Consider the following 19,920-nt stretch of genomic DNA (forward strand, 5'->3'; position numbering starts at 1 on the left):
TCAGTCATGTGGGGGGCACTGGCTGGGTCCCCACGCCTGGTCTCCTGTTGTGCGGCAAACCGACTGGTGCAGGGGCACCACTTGCCAGGCCCAGCTGTGTGGCTGGGAGACCACTCCCACACCAGTGGGTTGCGATGGTGCACAAGGCCAGGCCCAGCCACGTGGCAAGGAGCCTTTCCCCGGATGCTGTTTCCCCCTGATACGCCTCTGAATTCTACTGATGAATACTTCAGAGTCTGTTTGTTGGCTTAAGGTTACAAGACCTAACAAAGGTCCTAAGAAATGGAAAAGTCAGGTAGAAAGACTTATACATGATTTCTAGTTCCACACAGTTGGATTTCTTGACAGCAAGGCTCTACTGACTGGGCAAGAGGCTGCTAATCTGAATCCAAGAAAACCCATCCTCCAAAGTAAAGTGGTTTTATTCTACTGTGGAAAAAGTGAGATATGTTATTGCAATCTTGTGGTAAATACACACAAGGTAAGCAACAGAGGTCATCAGAGGTCATTTTCAACAGCATTATCATCTGTAAAAATATTACTAATTATGAGATTGCTGTTTATTGAGAATCTAACTTGACAAGATAGTGGATATCCACAATTATATTCTCTGTGTCTCTTTAAATGTGTGTGTTTGGGTGTTGAAGGATATTTTGAAAATGACTTAGGAATTGTGATATGAAGTAAGGAAATCCTGTGGCTCTGTTTGTTTGTTTGGGAGTCATTTAAAAAAACTTGGTGAGGTTTATTTAGGTTTGAAAATCAGTAATTGCCTTCAGATTTGAATAGTAGCTGAGTAGGTCTGAAATGTGCTCACCAAGCATATTTGTTTAAATATCCATTTCTCTCGAGCTGAAAATGACTCCCTGAGTGCCTGCCATTAATGCTATAGCCATGCAGAAGCCAGGTGCCTCACAGAACTCCTGGATGGTTTAGGGCTGGCCAAAACCAATTAATCAATGCCAGGCTATATGATGATTTATGACTTGGTCCAATGCTTTATGGCTCACTATTCTGAACTGAAACCATTTCAAATAGCTAATTGGCAAAACTGATATACCCTCATTTAGAGAGAACTCATAAAGACTTGTATCATTTTCAGAAAGGGGAAAGTATTGGAAGATAAAATATTAATGTAAATCTATTCAATATTCAAAATGCAGAATCTTGTACAGCGCATCTCTAATTAAAAATATCTGCTTTCAAGATAGCTTATCTATAAATTAGGGTCATCTGTATTTTCTGCATGACTCTGCTGTCACATGGTATACTGTGATGAACAACCTTGAAGTACAAAGAAAGCAATCATTACCATGGACAAATGAAATGTGTCAGACAGCAAGTTAAATAAACAGAAAGTACCAGCTTTGAAGATCTAGAGCTCCAAAACAACCATGAAAACATTTACTTTAAATCAAATGTGGGATCATAATGCAAGCTAATGTTCACAAAATGAAAGTATAGACAAACTTTCTCGAAAACTAGTCTACCACTCTACTCATATAAGCAAGATCTAAACAGATAGTTGAGCACAGTTCACCAAATGAAACTGGTACGATGGGGAAACTGTTGAATGGAGCAGCAGTGGCATAGTGGTTAAGAGCAGGTGTACTCTAATCTGGAGGAACTGGGTTTGATTGCCTGCTCTGCCACCTGAGCTGTGAAGGCTTCTCTGGGGAGTTCAGATTAGCCTGTACTCCAACACATGCCAGCTAGGTGACCTTGGGCTAGTCACAGTTATTCTGAGCTCTCTCAGCCCCTCCTACCTCACAGGGTGTTGTGAGGGGGAAGGGAAAGGAGTTTGTAAGCCCCTTTGAGTCTCCTTCTTCTTCAATTCAGAAATTGGCTGTTAGGGACATGATTTTCAAACTGAATTAACACTTGGCTAGTTTGGCCAGCCATTGTTTGTTATAACAACATTAAACTTCAGAAGATTAGTGACTTGAGCATGATGGCTGTGGGTGCAGGTCAGAAACAGCATTACAATGAAGCAGAGGTGTATGGGGGCCAGATGGCTCCCAGAGGCAAAAACCCCTCTGGGCATCCCCCCCCCCACACACGGAGCACCACTTTCTCTGGTGTCCAGGCTGCTGGGAGAGAAGGGGAGCCGAGGGCAGCCCCTCTTCCCAGCCCAGCAACCTGCTGCATCCTGCACCCAGCTCAGATCCACCTGAATTTGAGCTGGGCGCAGGCTGCAGCTGTCCCCTCCCCACCTCCATCAGAGACCCCACAGGGCCTCCAATAAAGATGGGGAAGGTAACCCTGGCTGCAGCCTGTGCCGGGATCGGAGCCTGCCAGGTTCTGAGCCTGGCGCAGGCTGCTGCCGCCCCCTCACCTCTCCCTCAGCCCGGTAGCAGGAACACGTGGGGGCGGGGCTGAGGGACTTCGTCCTCCCTGTCTCGGCCCAAGACGACATGGGTGGGGCAAGGGAGGGCGAAGTCTGACAAGACTCCATGCTCGTCAGACTTTCACCTCCCTTGCCCGACTCTCTGGTCACATGGGGAGCTGATTTTGCGCCCCCATGTGACCGAAATGGTTGTGCCCAGGGACATGGAGTACCGCATGTCCCTAGGCAAATATGCCTCTGCAACAAAGCAATCATATTACTGTCCTCTAGACCCTCACCCACTGTATACCCCAATTTTTGGCATGGCTTCTTCCCCTTTTTATGTGTATGTGTATATCCACTGTGGACCTAGGATTGATGGAAGGAGCCTGAATTAAATTGATATCACAAGCCAGTGAGTCATAGCAAGAAAGGAAGGCAAGGCAGTTCCTCTATCAATCATGCAAATAACCACCATCAGATTCAATTGAGAATCATTTCCCCCAAGGAACGTCTTCCAAGATAATTTGATCCTAGTAGTCCAGATTTCCAAAACAATAAGTAACAGGCCAATTCCATTTTCTCCATGTCTTAATGGTTAGATAGGAAAATTCCTGCACTTCCCCAATCATGACAAGTACCTGGTCCTGGATATCTGCCTATCTACCTTTCATATCTCATCAAGGGAACATTTTTGATACTCTCAAGACACAAGGAGGAAACTCCCCTCCACAGCACAGAAAAAGGATTTTTTTTTCCAGGCTGGCTCATCTCTGAAAGTGGCATTTTTGTTATTTCCACGTTCCAATGCCAACATCCTTCCTCAGTGTCAGCAAAAGAGTTTGAAGAGTTACTCCTCAGGCCTACTTTTTGTGGCTGGTTTGGGACCCATCCTGTTACCCCAGCCTCTCAGTTGGTCTCTCACATTTTTCATCCACAGACTTTCCTCCATGTCTCCTTCTCTTGCCTGATGAGTTTCAGTGTCATCCTCTGATGCAGCTGCATTGCTGCCTGTGACAATCCCCTTTCTCTCCAGGAGAAGGGTCTTATGTGTTCTTTCCCTCCTTTTAGTTTTATTCCCCAGTAGGTAGGCAGCTTTTCTAGGGAAAGGTTTCTGTGTGTCATTTACCACATAGCTTTTTCCTTTCAGTAATTTTCATTGCTACTGTTTAATAATAATAATAATAATAATAATAATAATAATAATAATAATAATTATTATTATTATTATTATTATTATTATTAAATATTTTGGCTTATTCTCGAATTTTAAAAGGTAGTTTTTAAGGTGTCACAAGACTCCTGTTTGAGTATTAAGCTGATATATAAATTTAACAGTGTTTCATGATGCAAGTTGTATAATGGTGTTCTCCTATATTGCTTTGCCCAACTGTGTGATGAGAATGTGCTCACCTTTCACCTTCTGTATTTTCACTGTATTTTCACTTTCAATTGTCCAAATTCACATGGGGAAAGCATACATTGGTCATACTGTTTAATAGTCACACACTTTAGAAATTGAAATTGTTTATTTCTATGTGCAATCTTCTTCAGCCTACAGTTACAAGTCTATAAAAGCCCCATACTGCAGCCATTATCAGCTAATTACCTCTGATACTTGAAAACACAGCAGAAAGTCCTCGTTTACTGGAAAGTTACTAATACAAAAGTACTGCTTTTTCTCTCTTTGCATGTAGTATACGGAATAGTTACAAGTTAACTCCTAGCTGAAACAGCTTGAAAGAAATGGCAGAGCAAAAAGATTTCCAAGGCACAACTATGTCACTGAAGTTGTATTTTCTTCCACTTAAGAAGGTTGGAAAGGGGACTAATATATAACATATATAACATTCTGGCAATGTCCAATATTAGCTATTATTTAATATTAATTCTAAATTACATAATAATCTATTGCTCTTCTCTTCTCCATCAACAGAAGGAGCACAACAATAGAGGCAAAAAGGACAGATTAAGAAAACAGACTGCCCCTGTGGTGCCCAGAACTACACACAATATTCCAGGTGAGGTCTACCCAATGCAGAATAAAGAGGTACAATTACATCCCTTGATCTGACCACTATACTCCTATTGATACAGCCCAAAATCGCATTGGCTTTCTTGACCGCCGCATCACACTGCTGACTCATGTTCAGTTTGTGGTCTACTAAGACTCCCAGATCCCTTTCACATGTAGTGTTGACAAGCCAGGTGTCACCCATCCTATATCTGTGAATTTCATTTTTTCTGCCTCAGTGTAGTATCCTACATTTCATAGAATAACTTATCTGTGTTGAAATTAATTTTGTTTGTTTTGGCCCAACTCTCTAACCTGTCCAGGTATTTTGAACTCTGACTCTGTCCTCTGGAGTATTAGCTACCCCCTTCTATTTTGGTGTACAAATTTGATTAGCATGCCCTCTATTCCATTATCCAAGTGATTGATAAAAATACTGAACAGCACTGGGCCCAGGCAAGGGCTTACCACCCTAGGGACATGGGAACATCCTTTTGGTCAGGCTCTGCAGTGGGCAGCAGTGGTGCCCGCCCTCCTGGGGAGAACAGGAGCTGGCCTTCAGGGATGCGGGGGGGGGGAACCCCTGGTCTCTGTGCTTTCAAAAGCTGCAGCTTTTAAAAGTCAGCCTGCACAGAGGCTGGGGGTGGGACTCAGGGGCAGGGCCATGCCCCCATACCCCACCCGAGTATTTCTGTGAAGCATCCTTTATTCCCTGGGTTACTTTTCTTGATCACATGTTCCTATGTGTAGTCAGAAGTTTAAATTAATTCTGACATATTTCCATGTCTTCCCTTAGCAGCTGTTTTATATGGAAGTGACCTGCTATTTTAGTATTGTGTGACATATCTACATGTTCTGTAGCTTACATTTACTGCAGTTTGATAAGCTATGGTGACTGACATTTTACAGATTTTTTTACCCCAGGAACAAATTAGAAACTGGAAAATAAAGACATTTGTAGTCTGTTGGCTTCTCTTTTACTTTCTGCCAGTTAACAGTATACAGGGAAATGAAGACTAATTCTGTCATTTCATCATCTTGATGTGATTCTTTGATGTTAGGCATGTAGTGTCAAGATACCAAATAAATATAATATGTACAACCGAATCATAAGCAACCACACTCAAGTCTCACTTATACTACTGTCACAAAGCAGAACCCTTCATTATGTTGGATAATCCGCATCAAAAAGGATGGAGAGAAGAAAATGTTTCAAAACATGATTGAAAAATGCAGTTGAGGCTTTTTGAAATAGAGACCAGTCTATTAATTACACTAGCTAGTGCTAGATGCAAAACAGTGGATTTCAAGATGAGAAGACATTTCCCCTTTATCATTTTAAAGGAAAGTGGTTATTTCTCCCACCATTCTTTTTGTATCCACAGGTCGATTCCCCACGGTCAATTAAGTGCGTGATACTCATGCAAAATAACCAGGTTTCCTGCAGAACTCTCCACTGCCTGATCGCTGAACACGCTTTCATCCCAGTTCTGGCACTCCCCCACCCCCAGCACATGTTATTTCAGAACACAGAAGAAAGTAGACCTATTGAAAAATGCTGTGATGAGGGGAGCAGTGAGGAGTATCGGGTGTTTGAATCTCCCGCCCTTGGGAGTGACGTGGAGCCTCCCACTCAATCAGAATGCAGTGGGCTGTGTGCGATGCACAAGCAGCCCTTGTTTTTTAACTTCATGCACCTGAGATCCACATGGATACAAACAACGGAGGGACAGTTTTGGTTGTAAAAAAATATGCGGTAATACAAATCACATCCACGTGGATGCGACTGTTTGTTTATTTAAAGAATAAACGCTCGTTTCTTTGTGTCGGTCTGCACATGCTCACACAGATGCGGCTCCGACAGGAAAAAAAATCCCACCCAGCAGCAGCAGCAGCCAATCAGGATAGCCCCTGAACAGAACAAGCGTTTGAGTGGGAAATCCTGCGTTGTTGCTGCCTGAGGATCATTTGGGGGGCACAACCTGCAGTGGGGAACATGAAACTGGGATGAAAAGGTGCCGATTCTTTTCAAACCTGGTTCTATCTAAATTCATTTTCTCCATGAGGAATCGCCCACAGTCCATCCTGGTGAAGTTTTTTGGAACTCAAAAGAGGATCATTTCTTTGTGGCAGTTTTTTGTACTAATAAAAACCTGTCACATTGTCATTAGTTTTTTTCTAAGATACTAATATGACTATCTGCAACATTTGTCTTACTTCAGTAAGTAAGTAGACTTCAGTAAGTAAGTAGACTTCAGATCTTCACCTAACAGGTCAATATTGTGTATGCATAATTTACTGGAGTTCAACAGTACTTATTCCAAAGTAGATAATGGTTTCATACTGTAAAGGAGAAATCCTAATTACACTTTCATGGACTACATTCCTTTGAATTGAATGTGGTCTGAGATATGCTTTGAGTAGTAATGCGTTGGACTGAACTGTAAAGATCCTATCCAAAAAGAGGTTTACTTCTGAGTAGACTTGCTTAGTTTTGTTCCCTTAACATCTCAACTTAATGCTGAAAGTAAAATTTGAATCCCAAAAACTGTGTTTAATCTTAGATGTGCGCAAAATTCACAGTGCCATCCTAAGTTGTTACATGTTGCATGGGAAGGGAAATGCAGCAAAAATTGAGATGAAAATTCAACTGCATTTTTCAATTGATTTGGGTGGGTGTAACTCTTTTAAAAGTGTCACAGTTTGTGTCTGTTGTAGCATAGAAAACCTTGTTAAAATAAACCAGTGTTGCACGCCATTTTTTTTTAATGAAAATACCTTAACATTGACCCAGAAACGTTACTTGGTAGTAGACATTGGGTTGTCAAAGTCTCTAAGTATCTCAGTTCAGTAACTGTAGCTATAGCACACCTTTCTGAATTACCTACTGAGAATCTACCAACAGAGGGACAGTGTTGACATATATGAGCTGTAGTACAGGAAGAGAAAAATATGTGCTCTTGGAACTTCTCAAATTTATCTAAAAATATTTCAGCACTCTGGCCCTTAACCCTTTTATTGTTTCTCTTTTGTCATTTCAATGCTATTTGGTGATGTGAAGTTCTAGTTTGTGTGTGAGAAAGCACACAGCCAGTTGACCTCAAAGATAAACTTTTCTGGACTCAGTCCAACCACAGGGATAGTCTTTTTCTCATTCTGGGAGATAAATCCATGATGACATATTTCTTTTCTTCTTGATTCTCTTGTCTGTCCCACTCATATTTTTTTTAGATACATGCTGCACATCTTTTTAAAATATTCATAGTCAAGGTTCATGCATCTTTCAGCTTCAATAGAAGAACTCACTCTGCACTGGCAAAGAAATATGAATTGTGGTTGGCAGCACCATCTGTTTAAACAAATTGATGAAGCAATGTAGGAAAGGGAGCATCATGCAGCAGAGCTTCAGAGTCTGGAAATCTGAACTGTAAGCGTGGTGTGATATAAAAGCCCGTGTAAGCTAAGTTTCCATTAACAGGTCAATGCCATGTGGGAAATATGTCACAAGGTCATCCTAGTGTTTCCTGGTGTAGGCTGCCCAGTTGCACTAAACAACCAGCAGTAGCAGTCATCAAGTGCTGAACTAGGGTGCATTTTTCATTAACTTCCAAGAGCCACACAAAAATTTCAGATTACACAACTGTGATGGTGAATAATCCTTCAAGTATCTCATTTCAGATCTCCTTGCCTTTTAGTCTTATACCCCATGTAAAATTCATCACAAAAGGCCACCTAATCACACTCCCCCCCCTTATTTCACTTTTCTGTAGAAGCAATCTCAACAGATCACAATGTGGAAAAATAAACACAGTAAAGCAATTCTTTTTTTTTTACACTTTCTTGGTCAGCATTTACAAAGACAGTACAAAAATTATTTTTTTTCACGTTTATGGACTTTGCTAATAAGATCTGATTCCCTTCCTTTTTTTCTTGTTTTGGAATCTCAGTGACATTAACAACAATTTTGGGAGTACCATTCTCAACCACTACAGGATTTTATAAGGCCAGTCTATACATGGGCTATTATGGAAGTGAAAGCTCAGCATACGATATAATTACCTGACTACTTAAAGCTCAGGTCAGATACCGAGCGCTAAATTCAAGTTTCTCTAACATAGACTTGAAATGTGGAAGTTTTGTCACCCCCTCCCCCCAGTAAATGTACATTACACATCCAACATTACTAGTAACCAACTTTTATGCCCATTAAACTTTGCTTCACTAACACATGAAACACATTAAAAGGTCATAATTTTTTTTGTGACTGAACAAACTGTCATCAATGAACAATCATATCAAAAAATTAGAAAACAGTTCTAAGTGCTGCCACTACATCCAATTGGACACATTATGCACAATAAATATTTTCAATTATAAAAAGGTGGGGAGGTTTTCATTTAAAAAATGAAAAATTACGCTACATTTAAAAATATATGTTCAGTGATAATTTGAAATATTCTGAACAGGCAGAAGATGGAATGAGAAAGAGAGGCTTCAGTTTTTAAATAATAGGGATTTTGTATATAGAAAAACTCTTAATAATTTACTGTAACCACATTACGGTGCTCACAGTTTCAATACTGACACGCTACTTTCAAATGGAAAAGATAAAAACATCAGAAGATATCTGGTACACCCACAGACTGAATTTTAATGCAAAATTATCCAGTAAGGTGTTCCACCAAAGCTCAGCACAGACTTCTAAGAGCCAATTAAAACATTCAGGATGGTCACATGATACTGTCCTGAAGGGAATGTACTACCATAAAGTGCACATCAAAGTCATTCCCCTGCAAGTGTAAAGTTTGCAATTTCCCTCTGTGCACTTTTAAAGCAGTACAACATAGGTGTCAAACTCGCGGCCCTCCAGATGTTATGGACTACAGTTCCCATCATCCCCTGCCAGCATCATGCTGGCAGGGGATGAAAATGGGAACTACAGTTCCCATAACTTTATCCCTACCAGGAGGGAAACATAGGATTAACTACCATGATACAATACAGGATTGTGAGGAATGTACTAAATACTTCACATTGGCTAAGCAATAGGACTTGGAGCAATGTTGCGGCAGACACCTAATTAGTGCCAGCCACCTATTTCAGGTACTTAAGCGTACATTTATCACCATGCACATTGCATGGTTATTTTCCAGTGTTAACACACCACATAGCCATTGCTCCATGGTAGGCAACCATAGAAGTCAATCTAACCATAAGTGCAGAAATATGGATATTTTACCTAGATTCTTCCATTTCATGTAACATGTAAACTCTAAAACTGCAAATCCAAACCCTATTTAGTTGGGATGAATTCAAGTGATTGTGATTGAATTCTTTTCTGTAGGAATGATTTTTCATGAAGTAGTAGGTATCCATATATATTTCTGTCACGAATAGTTCAACAAGTGTTATAACATAAGCCAACTTTTATTAGAATATCTAAATTTTTGGAGAGTGCTGTACTTGCAGCATGTTTATGCACTCAGAAAACTAAGACACATTAAGACACCACTTAAGTAAGTGAAAAAATTGTCATATGAATACACTTGTATAAAACCGCCATTAAGAGCAGCAAAAACTGAGGCTGCTTAATGCTGTACAACCTTGTCTGGGGAGCAAAACTTCAGAGTGAGATGGAGCTTACAGAAAGAGAGAGCTTCGCTTGACTCAGGATTGAGGTTTCCCTACTCTAACCCTCCAACTGTAATAGCCCCTCAGAATATCCTCATCAGATACTCAGGATGGGGGAACAAGATCTCAGACTGACTTAATGTCCCTCCCCTGTCTGCCACTAACACAAACCGTAACTGGCTGGTGCTGACACAACGCATATCCAGAAGTTTCTCACAGCATCAATCTGCTATTAGATGAGTACCAATACAATATTCAGACCCACACATAGTTATGCTATTTGCTTAAGAAAATTGCTGAGGTATGGGGATTTTTCCCCTTTAGCAGCAACTTATGCTGTCCCCATTACATAGAAATATATACAAAAAGAACAGTTTTTGTCCACACATTACTATTGCTGGAACATGTTGCTTATTTTCTATAAATTTTAGAAAGAAAAAAAGTCAATTGTATACATTTGTTGAATATGTCTATACATTTACAAAATAATGGCTTTAACTGTATCCAGCATTTAAGTAAGCAGGAAAATTACATAAAATTCCTTAGTCATGTATGCATCCCCCCCCCCCCCAAAAAAAAAGTTCTTGCATTTTTTTGGCTCACCACTGCCCTGATCATAGATAAGTAACATAATTTGACATTTGACAGTGCTGACTTAAAACTGATCACGACAATGCTCTATCTTATCAAGAATCCAGATGTAAAGCAACAAAAAGCAAAACATGCTCAGCAGATTGATATGCTAGTCGAAATGTGTGCTTCGGTTAACAGCAGCGTGCGTGCCAAGGCAAAATATAAATCAACATGGACTGATTCTACTTGAGATATGTTTGAATGCAAGCTTATAATAATGATATGACTGAACGAAGTAAACTCTGTGATGTAAACTTCAAATAAATTTTTTAATGCATTTGAATTTTATGTACAGTATTTTCAACAGAGAACTAAAATACTGCAGAGAAGCTGGAGAAAGTCATGAGAACTAATGATGAGACAGGATGCTTTTGTTAATGTCCACTTACAGAGAGTTTGGTTTATTCAAAAAGTGTATCAACATGCATCATGTTTTCATAAGAAGAGGCTTGAAATGTACTCATCAAAAATAGGTCAAAGATGTTTTTTTTTCTATTGAGTTTCCAATAATGTACTGCATTGCCAAAAGACACAGTAACTTCAAATTAAGCATAAATTTATCATTGCTTTCTTTTCAAACATTGTAACCCAAGGTTTCCGTACAAATTATTGTCAATGTGTGATAATTTCAGATAATACAATACAAAAAAAAAGCCTGCATAAAAACTATTATGCCATGAATTTCAAGTGATGCAGCTGTACACCTTCCATTGTACTGTACATGTATTGGAAAGATGAACTAAAATAGTCTAACTTTTTTGGAAGCAGCTTGGATATATCTCAGTCATAAATTGCATCTTTAACTTAGCTAGTTATTCCACTAGCTCATATGGTTTGTGTTTCCTGGAGGAGTGGGGAAGATAGTGACTCAGTCATACAGTATTCTTTTAAAACTGTTATATATATATATAAAAAACAGCTTTAGTGAAACACCTTAACTTCTTTCCTTTGACGCAAGTTCAACTGTGTTGAGCAAATAAAAGCAGATACTGAAAAAAGGCTCTCATAGATGTAGTCTGGTCTTGAAACTCACACTTCCATCACTTGACCTCTTTTTAAAATGATAAAAGCATTATGTCTCTGTTGCCCCAGAAAGACTTTGCCAACATCAGTTTTGCAAGCCATCTTCCTAAATCTACACCCAAATGGAAAACCACCTAACATAATTCATTACATCCATCATTATCCAACATAGCTTACAGTACATAGACTCCTTTCACATTCAGTCCTTTTCTTCTTCATGTCACGAGGAGTAAGGGTTTTGTGCTTATCACCAACAAAAAAAATTGCAGTGCAAACTTTCAACATAAAAAGTTACACAATTAAAAGTTATTATATGGCACCACAGCCTATTAATTCACATATAGTACAACAGACCAATCAGAACAGACAATAATATGAACATAGCTAAAAAAGGTGAGCTTGCATAGCAATGCAATAAAAAGAAATTATGTACAAGGGAAATCCATTTCTTCCTGGAGGGTGATTTTTTTTCTTTATATATGCTTGATAAGAAATAGATTTAAGGTGGAAGGTGTAGCAAAGAGAAGAACACAAGTAGAGTATTTGTGGGATATGTGTGGCTGTGTGTATCTTTACATTGCATTTACAGTTCTTTTAATAGTAAGTATATAAATAAAGAAAATGTTCATTGCACTGTTTAGTATCATCACTTCCATGAGTTCAGACCTTGGTAGCCCTGGACAGCATCTTGAGATGTTTGTATTCAACTACTCTGTTGAAACAAAGAGAAAGAATATGCATCAGTTTTAAAACTTCTTAGGTAAGCACATATTAAACATAATAAAATGGATCATGAAATATCATTGTAATTCTACACTGTAAACAAAGTATACCGTTATTATAGTCTATCTGGGGATGATACCTCATTTTACTTTTCACTGTGGTCCCTGACTGCCATTGCCTGCGGCACCAAATCTGAAAGCCAACAAGAAACCTTTGCAGAACTGCTTGCCATCACAGGGGCCACTACTGCACTGCCCATTTAGACCAGCGTGAGGCCGGCAAAAACGGTGTTATGGAAGGGGGAGATCGCACAGCTACTGGCGGCGTTTTTCCGCAACAGCAGTGTTTTTTGGACTCGCCAGGTGGAAGCCGGCGTTTTCCCTGTGCTTTTCCCCCGCTCTTACCTCCTCTCGGCTGCCGTTGCTGTACAGAGGCCAGGGGACATGCCTCCTGGCCTCCGTCCCTGGAGGCGTCGCCATGCCCACAGAGGCATGTTACCTGGCCTCTGTACAACAACGACAGCTGAGAGGAGGTAAGAGCGGGGAAAAAGTGGCAGCCACGTGCGAAGGTGGCCCATGGGCTGCTGGGACACCAGGGCCGTTCACAGAATGGCATGTGAACGGCCCCGGGGTATGTGTGCACCAACTGCAACTATATCGGTGCACCCCGTTTGCCTGCTCATGCAGAAAGTGCCTAGGACTCATTCACAGCACTACAGCCTCCCTGGAAAGCAAAGGTCTAGAAGCATCCTGAGTCTAGGGCAAATGTTACCATTCCCGCTCTGAGGAAAGGAGGAGCTTAGGTGGAATTGCAAGACCTTCAGTGACATAACATTATTAATAGTCCCTACAAGTTCTCATTTATGGCCTAGTTTCCATTGAACCATTAATCCTCTTTTGGGGTTTTATGACTTCTTTTGGCAGATTGGAGCTCAAATGATTGATCTTTATAGTGTAAGGAATTCCATAGAAGCAGAAATAAAAGGCTTTTTGAGTGTAAAAGTCCGTTTATTAAGACATCTTAGAAAGCTCAAGTACACGCAGTGGCAGGAATGACACTTCCCGCCAGAAGCACAGGTTATAACACCATTCACCCCATCCCCCCTTCCTGCTTCCCAACAAGCTTGGGAGCGAGGTCCTCATCTCCCAGCGCCCAGGAGATAAAGGTCTCCGACGAGAGAAGCTGGCCCATCACCGGGCTGTGGGAATGCACTCAAGGTTACTTCACCATCAACACCATTGAATCCTTTACACTCTGCCTCCCTTAAAGAAGACCCCTCCCCCCCCAGGTTTTATCTGCGGAAAGTAGCGATTGGAAAGCAGAAATAAGGGTGGGGGCTTCAATATTTTCGGAATAAACCCATTGATTATACCCAGAGGAATATCCCACCCAAGAGACTAAATATTGCAAGCGTTTGCGATTAAAGCGAGAGTCCAGGATAAGCGTCCAATCTGCGTGAGTGCTTGTGACCATCAATAATAGTCGGTGGGGAGCCTCTCGGCCAGGTCGTTACCAAAGACATCGGAGCCCGGGGAGCCTCCTTGAGCAAGCTGGAATGGAAGACAGGATGAATGTTACTAAGAGAGTTAGGCAAATCCTAAAGCGGGCAGTGACATCATTAATCACTTTTAAAGTAATCTGAAAAAGGTCCCACAAATCTTTTGCCAAGGTTTTGGAATATTTATGCCACGTCTCTGAGATTTTTTGTAGATAAATACACCCAAGAGCCCCTGCGCAGAGGAAAATCCGGCCGGTGTTTTATCCACACGCTTACAGTTTTTTGGGAGTCCTTTGCTTGTTGTAAAAGGCCGGTCTGGACCGATTTTTCCATCCCTACGGCTAGGGATGAAGAAATCCATTGTTGAAGAAACTCTGGGGGGGTCCAAAGCGCCCATGCGGGCAGTTAATTAACCTTGGCTTGAGGAAGGAGCTGACCAGACACAACTTCAAAGGGAGTTTTCTTTGTACTGCTATGGACCGCATTGTTGTAGGCGTACTCCGCCAAGCGAGGAATAAGCTTCGCACCAATTGTCTTGGTGGTAGTTGGATGTAACAACATGTAAATACTGCTCTAGAGGTTCTGTTAAGTTCTCTCGCGTCACTACCGCCGTCACTTTGAGCGTGGTAAGAAGGCGGCGACGGCCAGGGCAGCCCAACAACCCAAAAGCGCTTTCCAGAACTTTGAGAGATGAATTGGGGGCCGCGAGTCGGAGACCACCTGCGATATGAAGCGGAATGGAGACGGTAAACATGTTGAATAAACAGCCGTGCCAACTTAGGAGCGGAGGGGATGGAAGCACATGGAATAAAATGGGCTTGTTTAGAAAATAAATCTACCACCCCCCACAAAACCGTGTTGCCATGACTTTCGGGCAAATCTGTAATAAAATCCATGGAGATGACTTCCCAAGGGCGGGAGGCCACCGGAGAGGTTTCAATAGCCCATGGGGCTTTCCCGGGATGGTTTTGGCTTCTTCAACAACCGAGCAGCCCTTAATGTATGCCTCAATGGCCTTGCGCCTTGGGCGCCACCAGAACTGCCGGGGGGCTAAATGCAGAGTTTTCCAAAAGCCAAAATGTCCAGCCGGGCGGGCATCGTGGCAAGCTTCAAGAACCTGCTTGCGGAGGGAGGCCGCGTACCAACATTCCCCTCCGCTAAACTCCATTCTCTAAACGCAATTGGGAGTCACTTTCTTCCGCTGGAGGCTCGTGTAGCCCCGCCTCCTCGAGTTCCCGCAGGAAAGGAGAGACGAGAGTAGGAATGGGGGGTGGAGGAGGAGTGATCGTTTGAGATCGAGTGACAGCCAACCCCAACTGGGAGGGAAAGAACAGTGCGTGGAATGTCAAGTAAGGCCGCTCCACCCCCCTCCCCGGGTAGTAGCGAGAGCAGCGTCAGCCAGTTATCTATTGGTTTTCCCAGGGAAAAAATGGACTGTAAAGTATAGAAACGAGAAAAGAAATCGGCATTGCCAAAAGTTGTTTTGGCGGACATCTTGAGGGGTGGAAAGAGCTGCCAGGTTTTTATGATCCGACCAAACTTGAAAGGGGTGTTTAGCCCCCTCCAGCCAGTGTCGCCAAGTAGAGAGTGCTACTTTGATGGCCGCAGTCTCCTTATCTCCCACAGTCCAGTTGAGTTCAGCACCAGAGAATTTCTTAGACAAATAAGCACACGGAACCAGCCTACCATCTTTATTTTTCTGCAACAGGGCTGCCCCAAGTGCTTTGTCCGAGGCATCCACGTGAACCACAAACGGAGATCTGGGTCAGGGTGCTTTAGGATAGGTTCGGAATTGAGTAAACTTGCAGACTTTAAGAGTTGAAAGGCTGTTTGACACTCCTCAGACCAGGAAAGGGGGGCCCCGAGGCTTGGCGGACAGTGGATCTTTACCCTTAGTGCGTAAGAGGTCTGTGAGAGGGAGAGTTAGTTCAGCGAATTGGGGTATAAAGTCACGATAGAAATTAGCAAAACCAAGAAAAGATTGGAGTTCCTTGCGGTTGGTGGGGGCAGGCCAATGGAGGACTGCGTCAATTTTAGCAGGGTCCATTTTCAGGCCCCCGGGCGAGATCCGGTAACCCAAATCGCCAATGGAGGTCTGGTGAAAACAGCATTTGGAGAGTTTGGCAAAGAGAGAGTTGTCGAGCAAAGCGTTTCAATACTTCGAACCAATGTTTCATGCTCTTCTATGGTTTGAGAGTAAATTAAAACGTCATCTAAGTATACCACCACTCCCTTGTACAATAAATCATGGAGAACTTCGTTAATGAGGGCCATAAAAGCCCCGGGGGCCCCACTTAACCCGAATGGCATTATTAAGTATTCAAACTGTCCAAACTTTGTGTTAAACGCAGTCAAGTGTTCATAGCCTTCAGCAATTCTGACTCTGTAGTAAGCTTCTCTCAAGTCCAGTTTAGTGAAAATGCGCCCTTTGCCGAGTGCATCTAAAAGGTCCTTGATCAAAGGCAAAGGATATTTATCGGACAGGGAGACCCAGCGATTGAGATTCCTCGGTAATCTGTGCAGCCGTAAAGACCCATCTTTCTTTTTTTACAAAACAAAAGCGGAGGCAAGCTTGGCGATGGTATATGTGTGTTGCAGTAGCCCGCCCATTATGAATCCGCCGAGCAAGGGTTCTTGCTTGTCCAAGAAGGCACGAAGCTCCTTCTCCTCATTGGGACTCATCGCGGTAGATTCTACCTTTGGAGTAGTTAGCTTCCCTGGTTGCATATAACAATTTTGCAGTCCAGTGTCTTCCTGTGGGGTGGCAACTGATACGCATTCTTGCTCCTGAAACTCTGGCTAGATTCATGATACGCTAAGGTGGGATGCCAATAGAGTCGGAGCAATCGCTGGAAAGAAGCCAGAGAGGGAGGGTGTGTGTCAGGAGAAGTTGGGTTTTCCCCCAATTCATGTGTTCACCGCGAGGAGGAGGGTCAGGTGAATTCTAAGATCCGCTTCCTTTCCAAAATGAAGTTTGGTTCATGTAACAATAACCAAGGCATGCCCAAAACTATGGAATGTTTGGCCACTGGCGCCAAAATAAAACTAATTTTCTCCCCAATGATCGGGCGCGAACTGGAGGAGAACCGGCTGTGTTTGTACTGGGCCGGTCCTTCGTTCCCGAGGGGCTGCCGTCCATTTGGGTGAGATGGTATGGGCTTAGCCGGGGGGAATTTGGTCCAGACTCTAAGCTCCTCTGCCACCAATGGGGCCGCATTAAGCAGTGGGAGCAGCCAGAATCCCACAAGGGCCGAGGCTATAATGCGAGTGTGTTTAGCGGGGTTGGCCAGAAAATGCTTGGACAGTAATAGGAGCCGCTACCTTCACTCCACCGCGATCCAGGAGTCGGGCCCATGTCCGTGGGGGCTGAGAGTAAGAAAGGCAATAACAGCTGCTTCCCCTTCCTCTTCTGGCTTTTCGCCTCTTCGATGACCGCTTTGGAATGACGAGTCCCGTCGGAGGCTGGCCTGATGACTTGGTGGTTGGCAGCAGATGCCGGAGTGCGCCGAGCTGGAGCGGTTGGTTTTGTTTCTTAAGGACAGTTGGCGGCCTAGATGACCTACCAGCCCTCCGCGAAGTAAAAGACATTATCAATCCCAGCTCGGCGACGAATGCGTTCAGAGGAAGTGGTTTTGGTAGGGCGGCTGGAAGCTTGGCTTGAGTGGACACAGGAGTGGGTTTTGGTGCGTGGGGCGGCCTCCGGCAGCGAAGCCAGTATTCCAAAGCGAGACGCCACTTGGGACCCCAACTGGATCCAATCTGCAATGAGTAACGAGGAACCGAATTAAAAACTTACCGTTTCCGCGCCAAGCTTGCCGTCCACAGCATCCGAGAAGTATCTCGCATTTGCTAATGCGCTTCCAGGCCACTCCCGGAGGAAGTCGAGCAGTCAGCCGCCATACGAAGATTCCGATGCAGAATTCTGCAACCCGGCGGTTGCCTTGCTGGATAGTTTTGATGGTTCGGATAGCTTCATTCTCGGCGCCTGGATCTTGGAAGCGCGCTCTTAAGGCTTGGAGGAATGCGGGCACCGTGCGAGAGTCTTCATCCTGCAAATCCAAAAGAGTCACGAACCAGTCGGCTGCTGCCCCATCCAGGACTGAGCCAATGTCCCGTATTTTTTCGCGCTCAGACCGGTATAAATCATCGTAGTCTTCCAAGTGGGCATTGAGTTGCAAATGAAGTAGGAAGTTTGGAAGCCGGTCCCATCAAAACGGGCTGGTATCGGGGGCCGATAGTAGCCCCGTTCAACGGCTCTTGGCGCCTGCTGGGGCGGTGGTTGCGCGGGTTGAGCAGGTTGGGCAGGCAGCTGTTGTACGAGGGGGGCCGGAATCGGGCGCTGGCGGTGCAGCGCTGGCGTTTGGGTGGCAGGACCCAGGCATTAGCCCCTGGCACCGGCGTGATCAGTAACAGCATAGACTCCAACTTGGGGCTTCCTGGTCTGCTGCCTCCTTAGCCCCGTCTCCAGCGCAGCCAGCTCCCTCTCCTTGCGGGTTAAAGCATCCTGAATGCGCATGCAAAGCAGCTTTTTCTCGTTCCAATTTAGCCAGTTCGGTCCCGTTTAAGGGCTTCAGTGAGCTCACTTTGCGGCAAGCGGGGCCTGAACGCTTTCAGCGTTGCCGTTGTAAATCCAGTCTGGAGTGTTCCAGAACTTTATCATGGACTGACAGATTCTGGGCATATTGTCTTTGGAGCGCGTCTTTGGCACTCGGTCCAACTCGAGCTGGACTTCTTTGCGTTGCCGTTCCCGGTCCCTCTGCAGGGTTTCGCGCTCTTGCTGCAACTGTGCCCGTTCCTCCTCCCATAGCTGACGTTCACGGGCCCATGCTTCTTGGGCATCTCGCAGTCGCCCCACTTCCTCATCCCAAGTCTCCTTCGATGGGAGTGGGAACAGATCCGGCTGGGAGTGCAGGCTTTCTTCGGACTCTTCGTGCGTCTGGAAGCGAGACATCGGAGACACCGTAGCCGCCGTGAGCCACCGGTGGCTCCCCGAGGCACCTCAGGTCGCGGTCGCTGGCCCAGGATCAGGGGTCCGATTGGGAAGCGGTGCGGATAGGGCTCCCAATGGCAGGTTTAGTCCCGGTGTCCTTTGGACGGGCCCCAGTGCTGTGCCACGGTGGTTCCTTGGGAGCATCACCAAAATACGAGTCCAGGAACCGTTCAATGGATTCCTGGGTTGCCGCATGAAAGGTGGTCAGGCCCGTCTCCTCCATGACAGGTTGCATCTGAGGTTTGTAATCCACACGAAAACGGGTAGAGATCCGATCCACAGGCGCCGATCCATAGACAGCCCCAAGCGGCTCATGAAGTCCCCATGGTGATCGTCACGTCCCTCGTTCCAACGGAGTAAAGGAAGACTCGTGCTGATACGAGGACGGGAAAGAGCCACCAGCGAGGCCCGTTCTCCTGCCGGTTGCTCTAGATCCAGAAGGGAAAGGTCGGAGCCCTCTTTGGGGGCTACCGCACCTTCCGCGGTAACATTCAACCTCTCCATGTCAAGACACCAGAGGTCCACTGCACTAGGAATATAGATGTATTAGATTCCTGCCACAATGTAAGGAATTCCATAGAAGCAGAAATAAAAGGCTTTTTGAGTGTAAAAGTCCGTTTATTAAGACATCTTAGAAAGCTCAAGTACACGCAGTGGCAGGAATGACACTTCCCGCCAGAAGCACAGGTTATAACACCATTCACCCCATCCCCCCTTCCTGCTTCCCATGGGAACGGAGTCCTCATCTCCCGCGCAGAGATAAGGTCTCCGCCGAAGAAGCTGGCCCATCGCCCGGGCTGTGGAATGCACTCAAGGTTACTTCACCATCAACACCATTGAATCCTTTACATATAGAAATAAAACTAGATGTTAGAAAGGAGGGTACTAACATAACGTTTTCTCTGACAATGCAACCAGGTAGAGGTTTACAGTCAGAACAAGCATATGTGGAATGATGAATCTTAATGCTACTTCTTGTATAACACAGACAGAAGAGACTACACATTGACATATGCACTCAGAAGCCATTGAATTCCATGAGGCTTACTGCTATTCTTTCTTTTTAGATATTGACTTTTATG

At 44.0% G+C, this 19,920-nt stretch overlaps 1 protein-coding gene across 12 annotated transcripts in view; it reads right to left on the bottom strand.

The window, feature by feature from the left end:
• Positions 1-10,854: 10,854 nt before the first annotated feature.
• The window catches only part of ROBO2 (roundabout guidance receptor 2), a 547,539-nt gene continuing 538,473 nt past the window's right edge, over positions 10,855-19,920 (bottom strand). For all 12 annotated transcript variants that reach the window (XM_048494577.1, XM_048494572.1, XM_048494575.1 and 9 more), the window contains one exon: positions 10,855-12,339. In XM_048494577.1, coding sequence (XP_048350534.1) covers positions 12,338-12,339 — 2 coding nt within the window. In that variant the 3' untranslated portion in view covers positions 10,855-12,337. The remainder of the gene's footprint in view (positions 12,340-19,920) is intronic.

The sequence above is a fragment of the Sphaerodactylus townsendi genome, linkage group LG04, assembly GCF_021028975.2.
Source record: "Sphaerodactylus townsendi isolate TG3544 linkage group LG04, MPM_Stown_v2.3, whole genome shotgun sequence".
NCBI lineage: Eukaryota > Metazoa > Chordata > Lepidosauria > Squamata > Sphaerodactylidae > Sphaerodactylus > Sphaerodactylus townsendi.